At 58.3% G+C, this 21,412-nt stretch overlaps 2 protein-coding genes across 2 annotated transcripts; one reads left to right on the forward strand and one right to left on the reverse strand.

Annotated features, from left to right (window-relative positions):
• The first annotated feature begins 2,448 nt into the window (after positions 1-2,448).
• On the forward strand, positions 2,449-7,743 carry CTSF (cathepsin F). Its single transcript, XM_079929236.1, has 14 exons — positions 2,449-2,986; positions 3,246-3,344; positions 3,661-3,745; positions 3,840-3,901; positions 4,028-4,103; positions 4,671-4,784; positions 4,888-5,033; positions 5,122-5,218; positions 5,299-5,379; positions 6,201-6,320; positions 6,408-6,472; positions 6,563-6,653; positions 7,065-7,123; positions 7,203-7,743. The coding sequence occupies exons 1-14, from the start codon at positions 2,774-2,776 to the stop codon at positions 7,275-7,277; spliced, it is 1,383 nt and encodes a 460-aa protein (XP_079785362.1). The 5' UTR covers positions 2,449-2,773; the 3' UTR covers positions 7,278-7,743.
• A 188-nt stretch (positions 7,744-7,931) lies between these two features.
• ACTN3 (actinin alpha 3) lies at positions 7,932-20,848 on the reverse strand. Its single transcript, XM_079929621.1, has 21 exons — positions 20,560-20,848; positions 17,004-17,118; positions 16,707-16,826; positions 16,318-16,404; positions 16,149-16,236; positions 15,593-15,671; positions 15,422-15,503; positions 14,591-14,676; positions 14,179-14,271; positions 13,507-13,737; positions 13,234-13,381; positions 12,069-12,219; positions 11,399-11,507; positions 11,162-11,302; positions 10,720-10,902; positions 9,905-10,039; positions 9,630-9,809; positions 9,059-9,205; positions 8,898-8,963; positions 8,264-8,422; positions 7,932-8,181 (listed from the first exon to the last, which is right to left on the reverse strand). Exons 1-21 carry the CDS (start codon positions 20,707-20,709, stop codon positions 8,023-8,025), a joined length of 2,709 nt encoding a protein of 902 aa, XP_079785747.1. The 5' UTR covers positions 20,710-20,848; the 3' UTR covers positions 7,932-8,022.
• Positions 20,849-21,412: the final 564 nt, after the last annotated feature.

Below are 21,412 nucleotides of genomic sequence, written 5' to 3' on the forward strand. Positions count from 1 at the left end.
GAGAAAATGAGGCACCCTTTCCCCCAGACACTTGTTAGGTGGCTCCGGTGCCCAAGGAACAGACTTTGGGGAAGATGACTGTTTCCCACGAAGGTGAAATAAATACGACAGCAATGTGGATCTCTGGAAACCCAGATCTAAGAAAAGTCTCACTGCCCCTGCTGGGCCTTAGAAATTGCTAGACCTTTCAGGAGGAGGCAGTTCACGGGGCTAAGGGTCTAGGAATACAGAGGTCATGGCACTGAGCTCAACCAGGGGCAGTGGGGGTGAAACCGTGCACCTCAGATTGGGATTCGAACCCACACAGCCAGGACTCAAACCCGACCAAAAGCCTTGGTATTCCAACTGAGGCCATACACCTGCTTTCAGGACTTAATGAAGCGCAGGTTCTTGATGTCTCACTGCAGAAAGAATTCAGTGAGAGACAAAGTGATAGGTAAAAAGTGGATTTATTTAGAGAGAAACACACTCCACAGAGTGTAGGCCATCTCAGAAGGCAAGAGTGGCCCCAGGGTATGGGGTTGTCAGTTTTCATAAAGGTGGGTAATTTCTTAGGCTAATGAGTGGGAGGAGTATTCCAGCTATTTCGGGAAGGGGCGGGGATTTCCAGGAATTGGGCCACCGCCCACTTTTTGATCCCTGTGGTTGGGCTTGGAACTGTCATGGCGCCTGTAGGTATGTCATTTAGCTTGCTGACGTGTTACAGTGAGGTATACTGAGGCTCAAGGTCTAGTGGAAGTCGACTTGTCCACCATCTTGGACCCATTTGGTTCTAATCAGTTTATGTCATGTCCTCGGGCTGTGTCATTCTTTCAGAGGTTGTGCCCTGCCCCCTTCCCTCCTGTTTCAGGGGTGGGTCAGGGACGCCTTCCTGAGGAATCATCCTCTAGACCGAGAGCTGAAAGGTGTCTGGGAGTTTGGCCAAGGGAAGAGCAATGTGAAGCTTCCAGGGTGCGCAAGAGCTCGAACTTCTGCAAATAGAGTCAGACTGGAGTGTCAAGTGCACAGCACAAGGTGACAGCCAAGGTGCTTCTGGACCTGAAGGGAGCCTTAGGAGCCAGATTAAGGACCTGGGACTGTCTCCTGCAAGAGAGACAAAGGGAGCCCCGAAGAGCTGCAACTGGGGAGGGCACAAGCAGGGGGAGATCAGCCACTGCTGGGCTCCCTCAGGCCCTTCCCTCTCAGACATCAGCTGGGAGCTTGGAGCTGACTCTGGTCTGGCTCCAGCACTAAGTTTTGAGTAGCTGAAAGTCACTTCGCCTCGATAGCTCTCTGCTACCAAAAGAAGTCAGGTGTGGACCGGATGATCTTTAGGACCTGCTCTCCCCACTCTCCATGCCCAAACTAACCCTCTACCCACTTTTGGGGCTTCCCCAACTCCCTTAAAAACTCTCTTCCCTGTTTCCTGTCCCACAGCTGGTAACATCTTGGAGGAAAATTCCTTTTACTCATCTCTCTCCACTAGACTGGGAGCTCCGAATAGGCAGCACTATGCCTAGTGTATCTGTTCATGCTTCTTCTTGCTAGGCCTTGAACACAGTGGTGAATACTTGGTGGAACAAAAGAACGGTCCCAACCCTGTGCGCTGTTTGCATGTTTGTGTTTGATCCCCATGACTGCCTGAGGCAGTACCAGTGCTGGGAATTTTAGCTGCCATTTTGCTGATGAGAAGAGGGGCTTCGAAGAGCTGGTGGAGCTGTGAACTCAAGCTCTGAAGCCAACTCTCTGGGTTCAAGTCCAGCTCTTTCACTTAGCAGCTGTTTGGCAAGCCACTTAATCTCCCTAAACCTGTATTTTCTCAATTATAAGTCGGGGATAATAACATCTACTTCACAGGATTGCTACAAAGATTAAAGGGAGATGGCATATAACATGTATAATAAGCATGCAATAAATGCTAGTTATTTTTATTCTCAGGCCGGCATCCTTTCTCCTCCCCAAACGTTACCAAGTCCAAGCTCGCCCTGCTCGCCGCACGACAGGCCAATAAATCGGGAGACGAGGTGTTGAGGCAAGGAATACGACTTTATTCACAAAGCCGTCAGACTGAGAAGATGGTGGACTAGGGTCCCCCAAAAAACATCTTATCGGGGTCTGGATGCCAGTTTCTTTTATAGAACAGAGACGGGGAGGAGGTGAGGAAGTAAAGTAAAAATACCATTTATCTTGCAAAATAGGAGGGGATGTGTTAATCTCTTCTTTTGTGCAGCCACTCACAGATGGACAAGGTCAGAATGTCTCTCTGTGAGCTGAACAAAGGCACTTTAGTTTAACAGGCAGAGGGGCAGGCTTCCCTGTGGCAGGATGCTCACAGCTATAGACAGTGATTATAATAACAAAAGCAACGAAAAGCAAAGGTTAAAGTAAAAGAAACAGATCCAACAGGGAGTCAGAACTGGCTCTTCCTGCTACACAAACAGCAGCTCCAAGACGTAAGAAGATTACTTCAAGGCTGCGGCTGGGGCCACCCCTCCTCAGACCCGGCTGGTGCAAGGATGCGTTATCAGCGCGGGACTAGCGCCAGGATGCCTGCACAGCCAGCGCGACCCATGAGCCTCACGTGAATAAGCGAGCGCGCAGGCGCCCCCAACCGGCGCCCATTGGCCGGCACCCCGCCGCCCTGGAGCTGAGGGAGGGACGGAGGGAGGGACCCTCAGGGCTCCCCCAACCCACCCCACCCCCCCGACCCCCCCGACCGCGGGCTGCTCAGCCCGGTCGGTTGGGTCGCGCGTCTGTCAGAGCCTGAGGACGGGACGCCGGCTTCGCCCTCGCCATGGCGCCCTGGCTGCAGCTGCTGTTGCTTTTGGGGCTGCTCCCGGGCGCCGCTCCGGCCCCCAACGAGCCCCGAGCGGCCGGCGCGCAGGCCTGGGAGCTGGAGTCCCCGGAGCTGCTGGAGCCCGCCCGCTTCGCCCTAGAGATGTACAACCGCGGCCGGGCTGCCAGGACGCGGGCCGCGCTGAGGGTCGTGCGCGGTCGCGTCCGCCGGGTGAGGACGCGCTGGGGGCGGCGGCGGCGGCGGTGGGTGGGGGCCCGGTGCGGGGTGAGCGGGACTCTCGTCCGAGGGCTGGGAGCTTTGGGGTAGACTTGGGGCGGGGGCGTTGTACGCCTGACTTGGGATGGGGGCGTTGGACCTCTACGGATTGGGAAGGGGAACGGCACGGTGGGGCTGTGAGCCCCACGAAGGCCGGACTGAGGAGGGAGTGGCTGTGCCCGCCTCACGGCGCCCCCCTCCACCCCCCATCCAGGCGGGCCGGGGGTCGCTGTACTCCCTGAAGGCGACCCTGGTGGAGCCGCCTTGCAACGACCCCACGGTGTGCCAGCTCCGTGTGTCCAAGAAAACCCTGGTGAGTGATGGGGTTCCTGCGATACCCTGCCCCCAGACTGAGTCTGGCAGTAGTTGGGATGATCGGTCAAGTCCAGAGGGAGGGATCTGAGGCCGCAGCTACCCCACCGTGAGTCACTCCCCAGGCCTGGAAGGCCAGAGACCAAGAAGCTGTAAAAGGGAGGGTATCTGGGTGCTTACTCCCGTACTGTGCCTCGCTCTCCCCTATGGGGATGGTTGCCTTGGAGGTGGTCCTCACTTGGGGACCCTCCGGCTCCATCTTGCCAAGGCCTTGCTCCTGTCCCAGCCCCCCAACGGTCTTCCTCCTCTTCCTCCAGCTTTGCAGCTTTGAAGTCCTGGATGAGCTGGGGAAACACATGCTGCTGAGGCAGGACTGTGGCCCAGTGGATAGCAAGATTACAGGTGCTGGGATAGCCCAGGGATGCTGGGATAGCTCAGGTCAGACTTCCCTCAGGGGTCAGTCCTGATTCTTCTCTGTTCCAACTCTCTCCTCCAGATGACAAAAATGAGACTTTCAGTTCATTCCTTCCACTGTTGAACAAGGATCCCCTGCCCCAGGTGAGGAGCCTGTTTGTCTGGGGAACTGGCTGCTGCCTTATATTCCCTCTCTTCCCCTCACCCTGGCCTGGGGCTCCCGGGTCATTCTGAGAAGGACGCCTTGTAAAGACCCCTCTGCCTTTCCAGGACTTTTCTGTGAAGATGGTTTCAATCTTCAAGGACTTTGTCACCACCTATAACCGGACATATGAAACGACGGAGGGTGAGGACCTAGCCTTGGCTGTACCTGTCCCGATCAGATCAGGACCTTCCCCCCAACTTGGCACCTTGGTGTGGGAGAGGGGAAGGGCACAAGGGGCAGTGCATCCTTTCAAGGGCCCCTAAATCCCCAACTTCTTGCTCAGCCTCCCAGGACTTGGCAGCCATCTCAGATACCTGGCCCCTTCTCCCATCTGATTTTCCTAGTCAGAAACCATAGGTCTCCATCATCCTGGGTAGAGTGGGATGGGGCAAAGGCCAGATTTTCTCTGCTGGAGGACCCCTGGCATGGTGGCCTTTTCCCACAACCTCCTGTGTCAGGATGTCCTCTGGAGCCCATTTCGGTTCTGCCTTCATACCTGGGAAGTCATCACCCCGGTTTGGCCCCATTGTCACTTGCAGGTCTGGCCCCCTACCCTCACCCACCCCAGGGTTCTGCCCTTCTTGAAATAAGCTTCAGGCCTGATCCAGAGCTTACCATTCCCCGGGGAAACCTCTGCCTCTTATCCCCAAGCACCTCTCCTTTTATGATCTGCCTGGGGCCCAAGCCTCTCTTCTACTCGTTCCTCAGAAGCCAGGTGGCGCATGTCCGTCTTTGCCAATAACATGGTGCGAGCGCAGAAGATCCAGGCCCTGGACCGTGGCACAGCTCGGTATGGGGTCACCAAGTTCAGTGACCTTACAGGTAGGGTCAGAGCCGTCATGGTACCTGGAAGAGACAGGGCCTGCTCCCAAGGCCCCTGGTCAGGACTGGCTTAGAATACTCTTTTCCCATCCCCTGCCCACAGAGGAGGAGTTCCGCACCATCTACCTGAATCCCCTCCTAAAAGAGGAGCCTGGCAAGAGGATGCGCCTAGCCCAGTCCATCCCTGACCTTCCTCCACCTGAGTGGGACTGGAGGAGTAAGGGGGCTGTCACCAAAGTCAAGGACCAGGTTGGACCCCCAAGAAGTGAGGGTGGGACATGAGGACTGCACTGGCGTTTGGAAGGGACCCAGCCCTGACTCTCCCTGTCTCTTGCAGGGCATGTGCGGCTCCTGCTGGGCCTTCTCAGTCACAGGCAACGTGGAGGGCCAGTGGTTCCTAAAACGGGGGTCCCTGCTCTCCCTCTCTGAGCAGGGTGAGCATCCCACTCTGCCCACCCTGTCCCCAGCCCAGCCCCTCCGGAGGGCTCCTCGGGACCAGGCTTCTGTCTCCTAGAGCTCTTGGACTGTGACAAGGTGGACAAGGCCTGCCTGGGTGGCTTGCCCTCCAACGCCTACTCAGCCATAAGGACTCTGGGTATGCATTCATGGGCTTCAGGAGGGGCAGCAGGAGCCCCAGCTCCCTCCACAGGAAGTCACTTTGGGAGGGGAGAGGCATGAGCGTGGCAGTCACCTGAACTGGGTTCGAGTCTTATTGCTGCCCCTTACCGGCTGAAGACCTTGGGCAGGTCAGCTCTTTCAGAGCCTCAGTTGTTTCACCTGGGAAATGGGGCTCCTCATGCCCACTTCGTAGGATCGTCTTAAGTGTCAAGTGAGGAAATACATGTAAAGTTCCTGGTGCACAGCAGGGGGTCTCGGTATTTTCAGTATTCTCGGTATTGCTTGGCGGTCTGTATTTCTATAATGCTGCTAAACCAGGGAGCAGCACACCTCACCCCTGAGAGGGAGGCATTGTCCTAAATTGGCAATTCAGTTGAGCAGTGGGTCGCAGTGGCAGGAAAATAAGGGCTGAGGGATTGAGGTGGCTGTACCAAGATTGGTGAGGGAGTCTGGCAGGGGTCTGGGCCAGATTGGGAGCAAACTGTCAGGGCCGGACAAGCAAGCCAAGGTCAGGAGTCCCAGGAATGCTGGGATGAGTGAGGAGTCAGAAGCTGGGAGCTGGATTCCATCTCTGCCACATTTCTCACTGGGGGCTCCCCCATCCCTCTGGGCCTCAGTTGTGTCACCTCTAGAATGAGGCCTCCCTCAGAGAGGATGGCCTATAGCTGGGGGTGGATAGAGAACATGAGGCCTTGTGGAGGAGGGGCTTAGCACAGCCCCTGGCTGGGAGCAGATGAGTGTTATGAACTGGGGCCCACGTTTTCTCTAACCCCCAATCTGCCCCCCGCCATTCCCCAGGAGGGCTGGAGACAGAGGACGACTACAGCTACCACGGCCACTTGCAGGCCTGCAGCTTCTCTGCAGACAAGGCCAAGGTCTACATCAATGACTCAGTGGAGCTGAGCCAGAATGAGCAAAGTGAGTGAGGGAGGGGTGCGGGGGTGAGGACAGGCCAGGTGGGGCTGGGGCCTGGGTGCCCCTGACACTGCCCCTCCTCTGTCTTAGAGCTGGCGGCCTGGCTGGCCAAGAAGGGCCCCATCTCCGTTGCCATCAATGCCTTTGGCATGCAGGTAGGACCCCAGCCTCACTGCTGCTCCGGTTCTTGCTGACTCTTCCCCCACTTCTCAGAGCTGGCCCCCTACTCGTCTTCTCCCCCTCAGTTCTACCGCCATGGGATCTCCCACCCACTGCGGCCCCTCTGCAGCCCCTGGCTCATCGACCACGCCGTGCTGCTCGTGGGCTACGGCAACCGTGAGTTCCGCTGACCCTGCTCTGCCCATCCATCCACCCCAGGTCACAGGCAGAGGCTGGACCACAGCATCTCAGGACCTCTGGAGGGGGCATCAGGGGAACACCAAGGAACCTTGTCCTAAACTCTGCCTCGGTCTATGGGCCAGGCAGGATCATCCATCCTCTCTATGAATGGGAAAGCCAAGGCGCTGGGAGGTTGAGGTGTTATGAATGGATACCCTGCTAGAGGCGGGTGGGGGGTGTCCTCCCCAAACCCCAGAGCCGTACCAGGTCTCCAGGAGCGTGGTAGGTGGGCCTGTCTTGCTTTCTGCTCTTTTCCTAGTACCTGTCACACAGTAGGCCCACAGCAGATGTTTGAAGAGTGCAAAGTGCTTGAGGCCCTGACTCCCTGCTCTCTGCACTGCTCCTCAGGCTCTGCCACTCCCTTCTGGGCCATCAAGAACAGCTGGGGCACTGACTGGGGCGAGGAGGTGAGTCTCGCCCGCTTGGCCCCAGCCCTCCAGCCCCCATCCTGCCCCGGTGCCCTCACCAACCCCCCCTGTCTCCCAGGGTTACTACTACTTGCACCGTGGCTCCGGGGCCTGTGGTGTGAACATCATGGCCAGCTCAGCAGTGGTGGACTGAGGCATACCAGCTCCGGGCCTGGTGCTGACCAGAGCAGCCCCTTCCCCTGCCTGACCTGCATGACCAGGCCCCTCCCCAGGAGGCACAGCTGGCTGAGGGACGGGCACCAGGTACCTCAGGGTGAGCAAAGGCCACTGGGCTAGGGGCACAGCCCCTACTCCCACCCTGAAGTTCCCCAACTGCACCTTTGTTGAATTGTGGTAGCTAGGAGGATCTTGGGGTGAAGGATGATGTCTTGGCAGCCAAAGCTGGGGCAAGAACCCTGGGCTCGGGTAAGGAGCAGGGGGAAGAAAATATTCTGGTCTTAAAGCCAGCTTTGTCCTCTGTAGGCTCAGGCTTCCTGCCCCGGCTTTCCTCTGATGCTATAAATTTTCTGGTCCCCCCTGGATCTGGGGACAGTGTTGCCTTCCATGTCTAGAGAAACTGTTGTAACCAACCTTTTCTAACACAATAAAGAGGTGTCCTAGAGCCCAGTGTGGTGTGAATGTCGGACCCTGAGGGCAAGGAGGGGTGGTGGGGACCCCTGGAGGAGGGTCACGGTGGGGCAACTGGTCCTGCCCAGAAGCCTGAGGGCCCAGCTTCTGCTTCAGGAAGCAAAAGGAGATGGAGAGGGGCCCACCATGGCTTTTTATTGAGAAACACTTGGCCGGTCATTCTCTAGGGCCCTTGCTCCGAGGGATGGATGGGATCAGCCGGAGGAAGCATCCTCTCTCTGGACTTGCATAGAGAACCTCAGGGGTCGAGGTCAGAGGTCACTCTCCCCGTAGAGGGCGCTGGAGAAGGCCACATAGTCCAGGGCTCCGGGTGGAGCCCCGGCCCCCTTGTAGGGCGTCATGCGGCGGATGCAGTACTCGGCCTGCTCAGCTGGGAGTTCCTGCCGCAGTTCCTCAGGTGTGATGTAGTTCTGGGGAAGAAGAGGGATTGAGGGCCCACAGCTCCTGTTCCCTGCCCCCGCCCGCCAGCCCCCTGCACCACCAGGGACTCACCTTGTCTCCCGCCAGGATCTTGAACGAGGCCACAACCTGCTCAGCCGTGTCGGTCTCGGCTGTCTCTCGGGTCATGAAGTCGATGAAGGCCTGGAAGGTCACGACCCCGGCTGCGTTGGGGTCCACCATGGTCATGATTCGAGCAAACTCCACTTCCCCCTGCAGGGTTAGAGGCCGGGCACCGTGCCCGGGGGTGCTTAAGCCAGGAGGGCTCCCAGTGTCCCCCTGGCCTGACAGCTCCAGTGACAAGGTGCCCCCTTTCTCCATAGACCATCCGCTGCAGCCTTAGCTCTAGGTCTGGGAAATCCTTTCTGCTAGGCTGTGCTCTGCTTCCTGCCCGCGGCAGTGCTTCCTGCTGCCCGTCGGTCCTGACCTTTTCCTGGGCCTCTGTAGTGCTGTTTCTGTGATGTAGAAACGTTGCAAGCTCAGGCTTTGGAGTCACACAGAACAAGGTCCAAATCTAGTGTCTTTGGGCAAGTTAATTTACCTCTCTGAGCCTTTGGTAGCCCCTGTGTGAAATGGGGTAATTCTCCCCAGCCCCAGCGGGTGGGTGAGGAGGAAATGAGGTCGTGTGTGAGGTGGGAGGGACACAGGCACAGGTGGGACGGCTGGGACGCGGCTGGGGGACACTCACCAGGTCGTAGCCCATGGAGATGAGGCAGGCCCGGAAGTCGTCGGGCTCCATCATGCCATTCCGCTTCTGTAGTGAGGGAGCAGATGTCAGGCTCAGTCCCCAACACCCGCCCCCCCGCTGCCCCTAAGTCCACCACCGCACAGGGCTAAGCCCCTGCTGACCCGGTCAAAGTGGTTGAAGGATGCCCGGAACTCATTGAGCTGCTCCTGGCTCAGGCCCTTGGCATCTCGGGTCAGTATCTGGTTCTCCACCTCGTTGATGGTGCGGGCAATGGAGGTGAGCAGCTGCTCCCAGCCCACACGGATGTGCTGGGAAAGCAGAAAACAGGCTGGGTCAGTGGGTGGCCAGTGCCTGTCCACTAGGTCTGGCTCCACCCCCAATTCACTGTATTGACCCTGGGCAAGTCCTCCCCCTTGCTGGGCCTCTGTCCCCATCTGGAGGTTCCACAGAGTGACGTCCAGTGGCCCTTCCTGCCTTAAAGTTTGATGATTTATTATGTATTATGTATTGATCAACCAGCCATGGCCAATCCAGGCCTGGGTTTAGACTGCTCTGTGACTGGCCAGGTCACTTTCACTCACTGGGTCTCAGTATCCCCACAAGTACTTTGGGGGACCTGGCCACGCTGAACTGGGGAACCCCTGGGGCAGATGTGCTGTGTCCAGCTGTGGCCGCCCCAGGCTTCCCCAGCCAGTGCTGCCTCCCCTCTGTCCTGAGCGGGTATGATCCCACCTCCATGCCGTAGACGGTGTGCTTATTGTCGAACACCAGGTTCTCCTGCAGCAGCTGGTGGTCACCCTCCAGTTGGTCGATGTTGCTCTTGTAGTTGATGATGTTCTGCTCCTGCTGCCGCAGCCCCGCCATCTGCTCCTCCAGAGAGCCGGCCATTCCCGCTGCCAGGCGCCCCACTTCCTGCAGGGGGTGCCGGGCAGAATGAGGGCTCCCAGCTCCCAGTGGCCCAGCCTTGGCCCTACTCTCCCGGGCTGGCTCCATGATCCCAGCCTTACCTCCACCTTCCCCTGGATCCAGGGCCCAACGGCATTGGCCTGGGCTGCAAACTGCCGCCGGAGCCTCTCGTTCACCTGTTGCCTTGTCAGCTCCTCCTGCAGCGTCTGGTCACGGCTGGGTACCAGCTTTCGGACCTGGGAGGGAGGCTGGTTGTGCCAGGGGCAGCTCTGGGAGTGGGAGATGGGCTCCAGCCCCTCACACTGCTCCCGCTGCTCTGAGCCAAGGCCTCAGGGCTCTCTGGGGGCCAAGCTCTGAGCACTCAGCCTCTCTAGGCTCGTTTCCTTGTCTGCAAAATGGGGCCCATGACATCATTCTTAATGAACTTAGATTGTTTTATAAAGGATGTCCACACACCAGATCTAAGTCTGCTTCAATCAGGCCTGCCAGGGGCTTCCCTGGTGGCGTAGTGGTTAAGAATCCGCCTGCCGATGCAAGGGACACGGGTTCGAGCCCTGGTCCGGGAAGATCACACATGCCGCGGAGCAACTAAGCCCATGTGCACCACAGCTACTGAGCCTGCGCTCTAGAGCCCATGTGCCACAACTACTGAAGCCCGCGTGCCTAGAGCCCGCGCTCCACAACAAGAGAAGCCGCCTCAGTGAGAAGCCTGTGCACCACAACGAAGAGCAGCCCCTGCTCGCTGCAACTAGAGAAAGCCCGCGTGCAGCAACGAAGACCTACCACAGCCAAAAAAAAAGAAAGAAAAAATCACACCTCACAGGAAAATGCTGCTGTTACGGCCATTTTACAGATCAGGGTGGTTAGAATGCATCTGAGCGGGGGGAGGCAGGGAAAGGCCACAGGCGGCACTGACCGTGTCCCACTTGGTGTTGATGTCCTGCGGGCTGAGGGCGATGTAGGGGTTGGCAGAGATGGGCCGCAGCCCATATGTTTGGCAGATCTTCTGGATCTCACCCTGGATGCCCAGGATGGCTCCCCTCTCTCGGTCGGCCTCGGGCAATGTTGCTTTGAACTGCTCGTGTGCTGTCACCAGGCTCTGGGGAGGGCAGGCAGGAAGCATCAACCAGCGCCCCCACTTCCCGCAGCAACAAAGGGCAGCAGCGTGCTCCGGGCCATCCAGTGGGGCCAGGGCAGCACTGGCAGGAGAACCCAGGCCTTCCGTCTCCCAGCACTCGGGAACTGGTGTTTTTCTCTGGCCCCCCATTTCCCAGGAGCCCAAAGGGGTGGCTGACAGAAACAGGCCGCTTCCCTGTCATCCCCCCCAACCACCCCACACCTGGAACCCCTGCGCCCACCTGGGTCTCCTCCACCGAGTGCACCAGCCACACGTCCTGCAGGTCCTCCACAGCGCCATCCAGCCAGTTGTTGAAGGGTGCTACCCGCCTGGCAAACTCCAGCTGCAGCTGGTCGATGGTCTCTAGGAGCTTCTCCATCCGCTAGGGGCCACAGGGATGGCCAGTCAGCAGCCTGCCCAGCAGGCCCTCTCACCTCCTCCAGTGTCCAGCCTCCACCTCCCTGGCCCCCAGCCTCACCTCTAGCGCATCCCGCCTCTTCTGGGTCAACGTGCCCAGGTTGTCCCACTGGTCGCAGATGGCCTGGCAGCGGCTGTTCACCGAGGCCGCCTCGTGGTAGTCTAGCTCACTGGGGGCGGGAAGGGGGGCAACTTTGGGGCCAGACTCCAGCCCAGATTTCTTCCTGACTGCCCTCCAGGGGCTGGAACCTGGGCATAGTGGTGGTGAAGGCATAAGGGAGCCAGGGGAGGTGGGGGCAAAGCGGGGCTTTCCTAGCGCAGGGACTTCCCAGCGCATTCCCGGGAGAAGGGAGTCCTCAGCTCCAGTCCCTGGAGGAGCTTGGGTGGAGGGGCAGGGCCTGGAGTTTCGGGGGCCGGTTTCTAAGAGGTGGCACAAGGCCCAGGCTGCTGGTGAGGATTGGGCCTGCCTGAAGCTGAAGGGAGCCGCCAGGTTTGGGGGCAGGTCGAGCGCCAGTGTGGGAAGAACGTGGGTAGCAGAGCGAGCTCCGGAGACGGGGAGGGTTACAGGAGGAGGGCAGAGTAAGTGGTGACGGGGAAGGACATGGGTGCCAAGGCAGGGTTACCAAACCAGGGAAAGCAAAAGGTCTGGAGGGCTACGGGAGCGGGGAGAGGGGGTGGGGCCAGGTAGGGGCGTGGTCACCCCGGGCTGCCCCGCAGCAATCCGCGCCTACTTGAGCTCCTGGGCCAGCGCAGCGACGTGCTCCACGCGGTCCTGGTGCGCCGCCAGGTCGCTCTCAAAGGCCTCGTGGCGCCGCAGCAGCGCCCGCACCTCCTGCAGCGAAGCCGACTCATAGTCCCGCTGGCTCAGCATCTCCTCCTTCCCTGCTCGGAGAGAGGCCCGGCTCAGGTCACCAAGCAGCAGCTGCGACAGGAGCAGGGGGTCCAAGCCGGGCTGTGTGACCATGGAGGGTCCTCATCTGTGAAATGTAGGTGATCACACCTGCCCAGCCTACCCTCGGGGTTTGCTCTGAGACACTAGTATGATAAAGTTAAGTGAAGCTCCTGTTCCAGGGCATGGCCTGTGAGTGATGTCAGGGTCCCTTGACCCTGCACGATTTGGGGTGGCCCTTGGTACACTTTTGGTATTATTCGATCGCAAAGTGCTTTCCAATGACTCTGTGAACCCAGTGAGCCCTTGATCCATTTTCCTTTGCTTACCCAGTGCCCGGCACTTGGTAGACCTTCTATGAATATTTGTTAGATGAATGAATAATGAATGTAAAAGTGCTTTGAGAATGACAGTTACCATAATTATGCAGATAAGACCACAGTCACAGTAATTGCAGCAGCAACCATTTATTGAGTGCCTCTGCATTTTGCAGAGAAGGTAACTGAGGTTTAGAAGTTCAAAGACCTGTCAGGATCACATAAATGGCCATATATTTAAGGAATTATTCTGTCAAACCACTGCTATCCAATATGTCCATAATCCATTATTAGCGTTCATTATTTTTTTCAGCAGGACTCATTCAGTTATAGGATTAAAATCCTTGATAGAATACAGAGAGAATGTTTGCACCCAGTGATATATTTGATTCATGCAATATTTTGGCATCAGTATACTTTGGGTATAATGTAAGTGATGTTAGTGGGGGGACTCACCTTTGGACACCTGCCACATACACAAATAAAGTACTAAATGACAAATTAATCAGAGCAGACCTACAGAAGACCAGAGCCAGGAGAAAGTTAGGGGCCTGAGTTTACAGATAAAGAAACTGTGGCCCCAAAAGGGGCAGTGACTTGACTGCACAGCAAGTCAGGGTGGGACTAGAAAACAGATCTCCAGCTTCCTTGCAGAACACCAGGACAGAATCAGGCCCCAGAGGTACCTACCCCGGGTCCAGGCTTCATGCAGGGAGGCCTTCTGCTGGAACTTCTCTGCCAGGTGCTGCAGCCGCTCCAGGCGCCGGATCTCCGAGAGCAGCCAGTCTTCATAGCCCTTCTCCGCTTGCTCCAGCCCCCGCCATGCGTTGGCTATGTCCTATGGGGCAGGCAGAGGTGCCCGCCATCACAGTTCACCCGTTATACAGACGGGGACAGAGAGTCCAAGGTCACCCGGAGGATGTGGGCAGGGCCGGGGTCACCACCTCCCCTGGCCTGGCTCACCGAGACCAGCTTGCCCTCAGATGGCATGAAGGCGGGCCGGTGGCTCAGCCGCAGCTTGGTTTGCAATGTGTTGAAGTTGATCTCCAGCTGGCACTTCTCCTGCACGCGGGGCGGCTTGTGCAGGCGCCGGTAGTCCCGGAAGTCCTCCAGCTTGCGCTGCATGGTGTTCTTGCTGGGCTCGCCCGTGCGGTTCTCCAGCCACGGCACGGTGCGGCGGATCCATTCCAGCAGCTGCAGGGCCAGGCAGGGGCAGAGCAGAGAGCGCTGAGTGGGCCTGCTCACCTCGCCCACCCCTCTCCACCCACACCCAAGCTGTGGCCTGAAGGCCGGGCCTCAAGCAGAGTGGGGGTCCCCGCTCGTCAGGGCAGGAGCAGGACGGTTAACTTCTGAGTCCAGGGACCAGTGTAGGTCGGCAAAGCACAAAGGGCCAGGAGACTGCCTCAAGATGAGTGAATGGAGAAATGAACGAGTAACTGGATGGATGATGAGTGGATGACAGGAGCCTGGGTGGGCGGAAGGGGGCCGGGGGTGGGTAGAGATGGCAGGAGGAGGCTGGGAGAGGCCACGGCTACTCTGAGGAGAGGTAGGCTCTGCAGGTCCAGTCCAGGGCTCAGCTGGGTTGGGAGAGCACAGGTAGGGGAGAGGGGGAGGTCCTCTCAGCCCCAGCCTCACCTCACTGGCCAGCTTCTCGTACTCCTCCATCAGCTTCTCGTTCTCCTGGTTCACGGCCAGCACCTTGCAGATCCTGTTGGCGGCTGTCTCTGCCTGTGGTGGGAGTGGGCGGAAGGGCTGGCGTTAGAGCAAGCTGCCACAGACACCCCCGACCCAGCCTCCCTCTGTAAACCCTTCAAACCTGGGCCCATGCAACAGAGGAGAGGATGAGGGGGCACATCTTGTAGGGTAAGGATGGGCTCCCAGGCCAGAAGCCTCTGCGCCTGAGCTCCCCCAAGGATCGAGTATGTGCGGCTGGGACAGTGGCACTCCCACCCACATGGGGCCTGGCACCTCCAAACGTGGAGATGCCGCCAAGCTTGGGCCCCTGGGCCCACACGCCCAGCCCAGGCAGCAGCAGCTGAGCCCCTACCTGCTCCGCCCCCGCGAAGGCGTGGTAGAAGCAGGAAACGTAGGTCATGACGGCCTTCTCATCGGGCTTTGGGGTGTTCACGATGTCTGCGGGATGGCAGCGAGGTGTCGACTGGCCGAAGCCAGGGGTGGGGAGTGGGCTCCTGTCCCCACCCAGGCAGAGAGTTCCCTCGGGACGGTAGGGTGCACAGACATCTAGTCATGGCCACTAGCTGCCTGGTGCTCCAAACCCAGCTCTTCCCTGGAGTCCTCTCGGACCACCCCAGGGCCTAGCAACCTCCCCCGCTGTGGGGTGAGGAGAGCATGAGGGTGTGGGTGAGTGAGCAGACACTGTAGCCCTGATGAGGCGCCAGTCCGCACTGCCTGGTGTCTCTAACCATCCCATACCTTGGTCTGTCTGCCTGTCTGTCTTTCTCCTAAGTTCACATCCAGGGTACCAGGCACAGTAGGTGCAAAGAAAATGTTTGCTGGTTCAACTGACTAACGCCTTTACGGGCCCAGGGACAAGAGGCAGGACCCACCGGAGAGCAGCTCCCAGGATGGGTGACCGTCATGCCGCCAGGTGACCCAGGTTACTGGGATATGGGGTAGAAGATGGAGCCATTACATGAGGCAGAGGCGGCAGAGCCTGGTTCCACTGGGTGGAGAGGGATGGGGACCGGACACGGGCTCCTGGAGAAGGGGGCCTGTTGGCAGGGAGGATTCTGCCCAGGGAGCAGGGTGAGGGCAGAGCATTGCAGGAGGAGGGAGGAGCAGGGACAAAGGTGTGGAGGTAGGACCGTGCCGACTGGTGCGTAAGGGGAGTCCTCGCCCAGGCGAGGCTTACTCTCACCTTCTGCATCCAACATCTTGGGGATGTCCAGGTACTTCTCTGCCACCTCGAAGGCAGTGTTCAGGTTGCCGATGGGGTCATCCTAGATGGTGTGCGGGGTGGGGGGGAGAGGTGAAAGGTCAGCTGAGGGCAGAGACTGGGGAGTCGGGGCTGCGGGTGGCGGAGGCCTACCTTGCGCAGTTTGGCGTAGTCAATGAGGTCGGGGCGGTGCCGGTGGATGAGAGCACAGAGGGCCAGGCCATCCTTCCAGCTGCACAGAGAGAACAGGGGTGTGGGCGTCAGGCCTGGGTTCAAGCTGCAGCCCTGTCCTACCCTCGTCCCAGGAGCACCCCTATCAGAACGGCCTCATCTGTAAAATGGAGTAAAGTCCAAACTCCTTGGCTTGGCATTTAAGGCCCTTGATTGCCAACCTGGGACCGTTTCCTCCAAGCTCATCATGGTTCCTTCACATCCTTGTGCTTAAGCTACACCAATTTCTAGATGTTTTTGGTCTCCAGGTCTTTGCTCACAAGGTTCCCTCTGGCTGGAACACCCTTCCCGCGATGTCTCCTGTGCTCCCTCCTCCAGGAATTTCCCCCTTGCCCTCCTGGATTCGATTCAACATTGACCGAGTCCTCCTATTTTTCAGACACTGTTGCAGGAAGTTGGCTGTGACCTCTCCTGCCCTGTGGCTTATGCCAGGGCCCAGAGCCCGGCTGAGGCCCCACACGCTGATGGGCAGACGGACCTGGTGTGGAAGTTCTGCACATTGACGTTGCGGTATGGCGCTGTCTTCCGCTGACACCACAGGAGCAAGCCCTCCTTGGCCGAGGTTTCTGGGCGGGGACGGGGGTGAGTGTTGGTTGGGGAGGGCTTTGGGCCCGCCCTCTCACCCTACCTGCCTCCTTGCCGCTCACCTTCCACGGAGATGTCCTGGATGGCGAAGCGAAGGATGATGGTCCAGATCATGCCCAGGGTCATCTTCAGGTTCCCGTCGACAATCTCTGCAGGGTGGGGGGGTGGAGACACACTCCACCTGGCACTTGAGGCCTTGGCTGCCCTCCCCCTGCTCCGCCCTCTGGCCCTTGTCCCCATCCCAGGGCCGGCACCTAGTAGGTAGGTGCTCGATCATTTTCCTTCAAAATGATTCACTGAACACCTGCTGGGCGCCAGGTCCTGCGCTGGCACTTTGGGTACCTTCGCTCCGGACAGTCCCTCCTGCGAGGCACGGACGGTTATCCCCATTGTTGAGATGAGGGACCGCACCCCCAGCCCCTGCCCAGGCCTCCTCCTGCCACCGCCTCACCTTCGGCACCGATGGACACCAGCTTCACCCCCTTGCTGGCAATGAAGTCCAGGGCCTTGTTGACATTGGCGATCTTGTGGAAGCGCATCTTGCCTTTGTCTGGCCTGGGCAGCCTCTCTCCTGGGTGTGAGGGGAGAGGTCAAGGGTCAAAGGTCATGAGAGGAAGCTGAAGACATGGTCCTCAAACTTCCCCCTCCCTCAGCAATCCCCCTCCAGCACTCTGATGCCACTACTCCCCCAGCTCTCTGGGTTTTCCCCTGTGTCCTGGGGTCCCTGTGCACTGTTTGCACCCCTCACCTGAAATGACCTCCAGGAGCAACATGAGTTTGAGGCCATTGCGGAAATCCTCCTCGATGTTCTCGATCTGGGTGCCAGCCTTGCGCAGGTGTGAGTTGCACCAGGCAGTGAAGGTCTGGGGGCAGAGGACAGTGCTCAGACCCTAGTGCTAAGGACAGCGCCCTGGCTCCTCTGTCAGGGCAGATCTCAGAGCCCAAGGCCCTGGATTCAAGTACCGGCTCAGCCACTGACTTGCTGTGCATCTGGGGCCAGCCCCTTTCCCTCTCTGAGATTTAATTCTCCTGGAAAAGGAGAAATGGGGTCTGGGGCCCATTCAGGTCCCAGTTTGGACTTGGGGTGCCTCACTGCCGGCACAACAAGCACTGAAGGGGGAATTAGAAACCTGTAAAGCAGACACGCCGAAGTGTGGGGCTCTCTGAGGCACAAGAGTCAGTGCAGGTGATACTGCCTCAAATCTGAAAAATTCTGTGAAGCACAGATGGCTCTGAGGGACTGTGCACCCGTGTTTTTATTATCTCAGGCTCACCGATCCCTTAAGGCTGCTGTGAACTGGCCTTCAAGCAGACCATGAGGCTGCAAGAGCTTTCTGCAGGCTGTAGAGGCTCAGCTGGACACTCAGGCCCAGCCTGACCCAGTTTCTGGAGGAGACTGCCCTCCCTCGTGTGCTGCCGCCTCAGCCTCTGTCTGAGATGGGAGGGGTGGTATACGGCTGCGTGTCTTTGGGGGATGGCAGTGACCTAGTGCACAAGTTTCTACCAACCTACCAAGCCTCGAGGCCCTGGATTCTGCCATCAGCAGTCCTTGGTGGAATCCATACTTGGGCTCCAATCCCAGCTGAGCTACTCACTCTCTGTGACCTGGGATGTGCCCCTTGACCTCTCTTGGGCTCAGTCTCTCCATTTGCACAATTAAGGGTTCAGACTCAGTGATGTCTCAGGTCCTTCTTCCCCTGACCTTGCAGGATTCTGGAATTGAGAGCATCCCGCCGCCACCGCAAAGCAGATACTCCAGGGAGGTGGCCCTGGAAATCATTTGGAATTCTTTCCCTCCGCTGTGTAAGTGGGTGCTGGGTCGAGATAGGGCAGGAGGAAAGGCAGGACTGGGTGAGGCCTCCGTGGTGGAGGAAGGGGCATTTTTCATTTGACAAACATGACTTTTAATGAGATTTGCTCCTTGCCCTAAAGGAACTCACAGTCAGTCAAAGAGTCCTGTTGGTCTGAGAAGTGCTGGGAGAGACTAGTATTGGGGAGACTAGGGGAGGAGTTCTTCATATCAAGTGGGGGACCTCTTGGGGAAGGTTAATAATTGATCAGAACTGTGATGGAAGAGCAGGAGTTACTCAGGCAGGGAAGGGCAGGCAAGGGCATTCCAGGCAGGGGCAGCCACACGGGCAAGTGCTTGGCAATGAGAAACAGTTACTAGGTTTGCGGAGCTACAGCTATCTGGGCACTGCTCTGGGGGTGTTGGGGTATACGTGGGGAGAGGCAGGCCGGAGGGGCAGCAGAGGCCAGGTCACGCACGATCTTGAGTGCTAAGCCAGGGAGTCTGAACTTGATCTTGAGGGCAACAAGGGAAGCTTTCAGGCACAGGACAGGGAGGGGCAGCACTGTGTTTTAGAAAGCTCATTCTGGTTGCAGAGGGGAGACAAATGGCTTCGCAGAGCAGAAGGGAGAAGTGAGGAGGTGCCGACTGAGACCAGGGTGAGGGAGGAAAGGTGTCAGTGAGTGGGACAGGGCAGGATCAAGTGGATGAGATGAAAACATTTGTCCTTGCTAGAATATAAGCTCCCTGAGGCGGTGTCTTTAATTTTGTCCCCTGCTGAACTGCTGGCACCTAAAACAGTGGCTGGCACATACTAGGACCTCCCTAAGAAACAATGAATGAATGTTTGCAATGAGGTTGAATGAAGAGGACTCGGTTATCAGGTCGGGGAGGCAGGAGGGCTTCAAGACATGGAGGAGAAGTAGGCATGGGGGCGGGACCAAAGCTGAGCACAGAGATGTTCATTACATTGTAATAAACAATGTTAGATGAGAAACAACCGGAATGTCCAGCTCCAGGGGGTGCTGATGAATTTACAGAGCGTCTACTCTGGGCAATCGTTGAATGAGTCAGTGAGGTGGGTGGCTGTAAGTTGGGTTGGAAGGATGCTCCTGATATTTTAAGTGATGAAAGCAAGTTACAGACTAGCCTGTATCTTATGAGGGGCATGTGGACCTGGATCTGGGAGAGGCCTGGGTGGGTGGGTGGGGGGGATAGGAGTTGTTGCAGAGCAGATGGCAGCTGGAGCCAGGGGCAGGGATGACATCACTGGGAGATTGCTGGACCCAAGGACCACAGCCCTGCTTGGAGACAGGTGCAGGAGGAGCCTGGGGGGAGGCGTGTCACCCCGGGCACCCTAGCCGAGTCAGCTGAGCCTCCCAGCCCCTGGGGTCATCTCCTATCAACTAACCCAGAGGAAATGCTCTGATTCTAAATTCTGGGATTCTCAGATCCTGCAAATTCCACCAAACACCCCTGTTCCCCTGCCCTTTCCTGGACTCATACACTGTTGGCAAGTGCTGAGCAGGGTCTAATGACCTCGTGGTACACTCCTACCGCTGTCCTGCCACACTCCCCAAAGTTTCCTCACTCCAGCCTGGATCATTTTCTCTTTTGGGTCCCCAGGTGTCCTGCCCCCTCCACTTGGGAAAGTCTGCGAGTGAAAATAGATCGGGGAGGGGAGGCCCGAGTGCCTTACAAGGCTGGGCCTGGGCAGCAGCTGCCCATGTGCCCCTCTCAGCTCTCCAAGGTGCTGCCTCAGCACGAAGTGTCTATCTGGCCAGAGAGTCAGGTTACCTACCTGAAAGGGAACCCAGGGCTCCCCTCCTCCCCGACCTTGTGGCCTTTTCAGCAGATTTAGGGCCCCTGGGGTAAGGAGGGGTATCTTGGGAAAGAATGGGGGTGGGGCAAGCAACGGGCAAAACCCCTCAGGTTGCGGGGCGTCCTGTTTTCTGACAGCATGTGATTTGGCTCCTACCTCAGCCCCAGTTTCCTCATTTAACAGTTGGGATAGAGTGACCACGGACACCATGCTGGAGAGAACATAGAGAGGGTGGGGAAGGGGTCTGCGACGGTTACCCCTTCCCCACACTCCCAAGTCCTCTAGCTGCCTGGCTGCAAGTCCGCAGGTGGGGTCTGGGAATATTTCACTAGAGAGTGGGGTTGTGGAGACAAAGATCATTCTTCCCAACCCCACCCACACCCTGAACTTGGATCTCCCGGGCTTTGCCCAAACCATATTCCTTAGCAGAAGTGGAGCAGTGGGTCCAGGGGAATGAACCCTGTGGGGTGGGGACCCCTGAAACTCTTCTTGTCCTCCTAAACCCCTCGTGAGGGTCTCCAGCCCTCTCTTCGGGCCCTGGGGGACAGCAGAGGACTGATGGTCAGAGCCTGGGCGAGGAAGTGGCACTGAGGGTTAAGACAGGCTCTGCCCCTGATCTGCTGAGATGCCAAGGACAAACCGTCTGGCTTCTTAGGCCTCAGTTTTGCCATCAGGAAATGGGCTAGCACTCACTTTCCGCTGCTGCTTCTCCCAGGCCGGGTCCAGCAGCAGGTCGCGGTCCCAGTCCTCCTCCTGTTCCATGTACTCGCCGCCCCTGCCGCCGCCGCCCGCGAAGGGCCCCTCCCCGGTCCCCAGACCCTCGGGCTGCATAACCATCATCATCTCGCTCGGGCTCCTGGCTCCGCTCCGTTCGGCGCGCTCCAGAACACGGGGGCCGCGTTAAGTAGCACCCGGCCCAGCCCCGGATCGGATTCCTGCTAAATATGGGAGAGAAGGGAGGGGCCGGATGGGGGCGAGGCCACTCGGGTCGGGACCAGGCAGCAGGTTGTCCTGAGGCTAGGAGACTGCAGAATTTGGGGGCACTGGGATGTACCCCGTGACGGAGATCCGGGGTTCGCGTTCCGGCTCCGCAGCTTGGGCGCTGTGTGACTCTTGGCGAAAGCCACGGGGCCTCTCTGAGTCTGTTTCCTCACATGTACAACGAAGATGACGATAATAGTCTGGCTGCAGACTGCTCTAGAAGCTACCTTTTGGGCCTCATGACCCTTTTCCTGCGTCGCGCTGGTGGGAAACAGGGAGCACTATTCCCATTTCACAGTCAGAAACACCGAGGCGCCGAGCTGTTTTGAATGTTTTCTTGGGTGATGAAGGGAGACACTAGAGCATGGGGAGGGGCTCCAAGCCAGCTGGATGGGCCGAAACAGGGCTATTAATATCGGGGCGACTAGAGGGAGAGGGGGAATGTGCTGAGCCGCGAAACACCAACAGCACCCAAACTGCAACTCAATCCTCCCGGAGTGCGGGCCAGCGGGACCAGCGCGAGGAGCGTCTGCGGGAGGGGCGGGGCCTGCGCGGGTGGGCTGTA

This window comes from Stenella coeruleoalba, assembly GCF_951394435.1.
Source record: "Stenella coeruleoalba genome assembly, chromosome: 8".
NCBI lineage: Eukaryota > Metazoa > Chordata > Mammalia > Artiodactyla > Delphinidae > Stenella > Stenella coeruleoalba.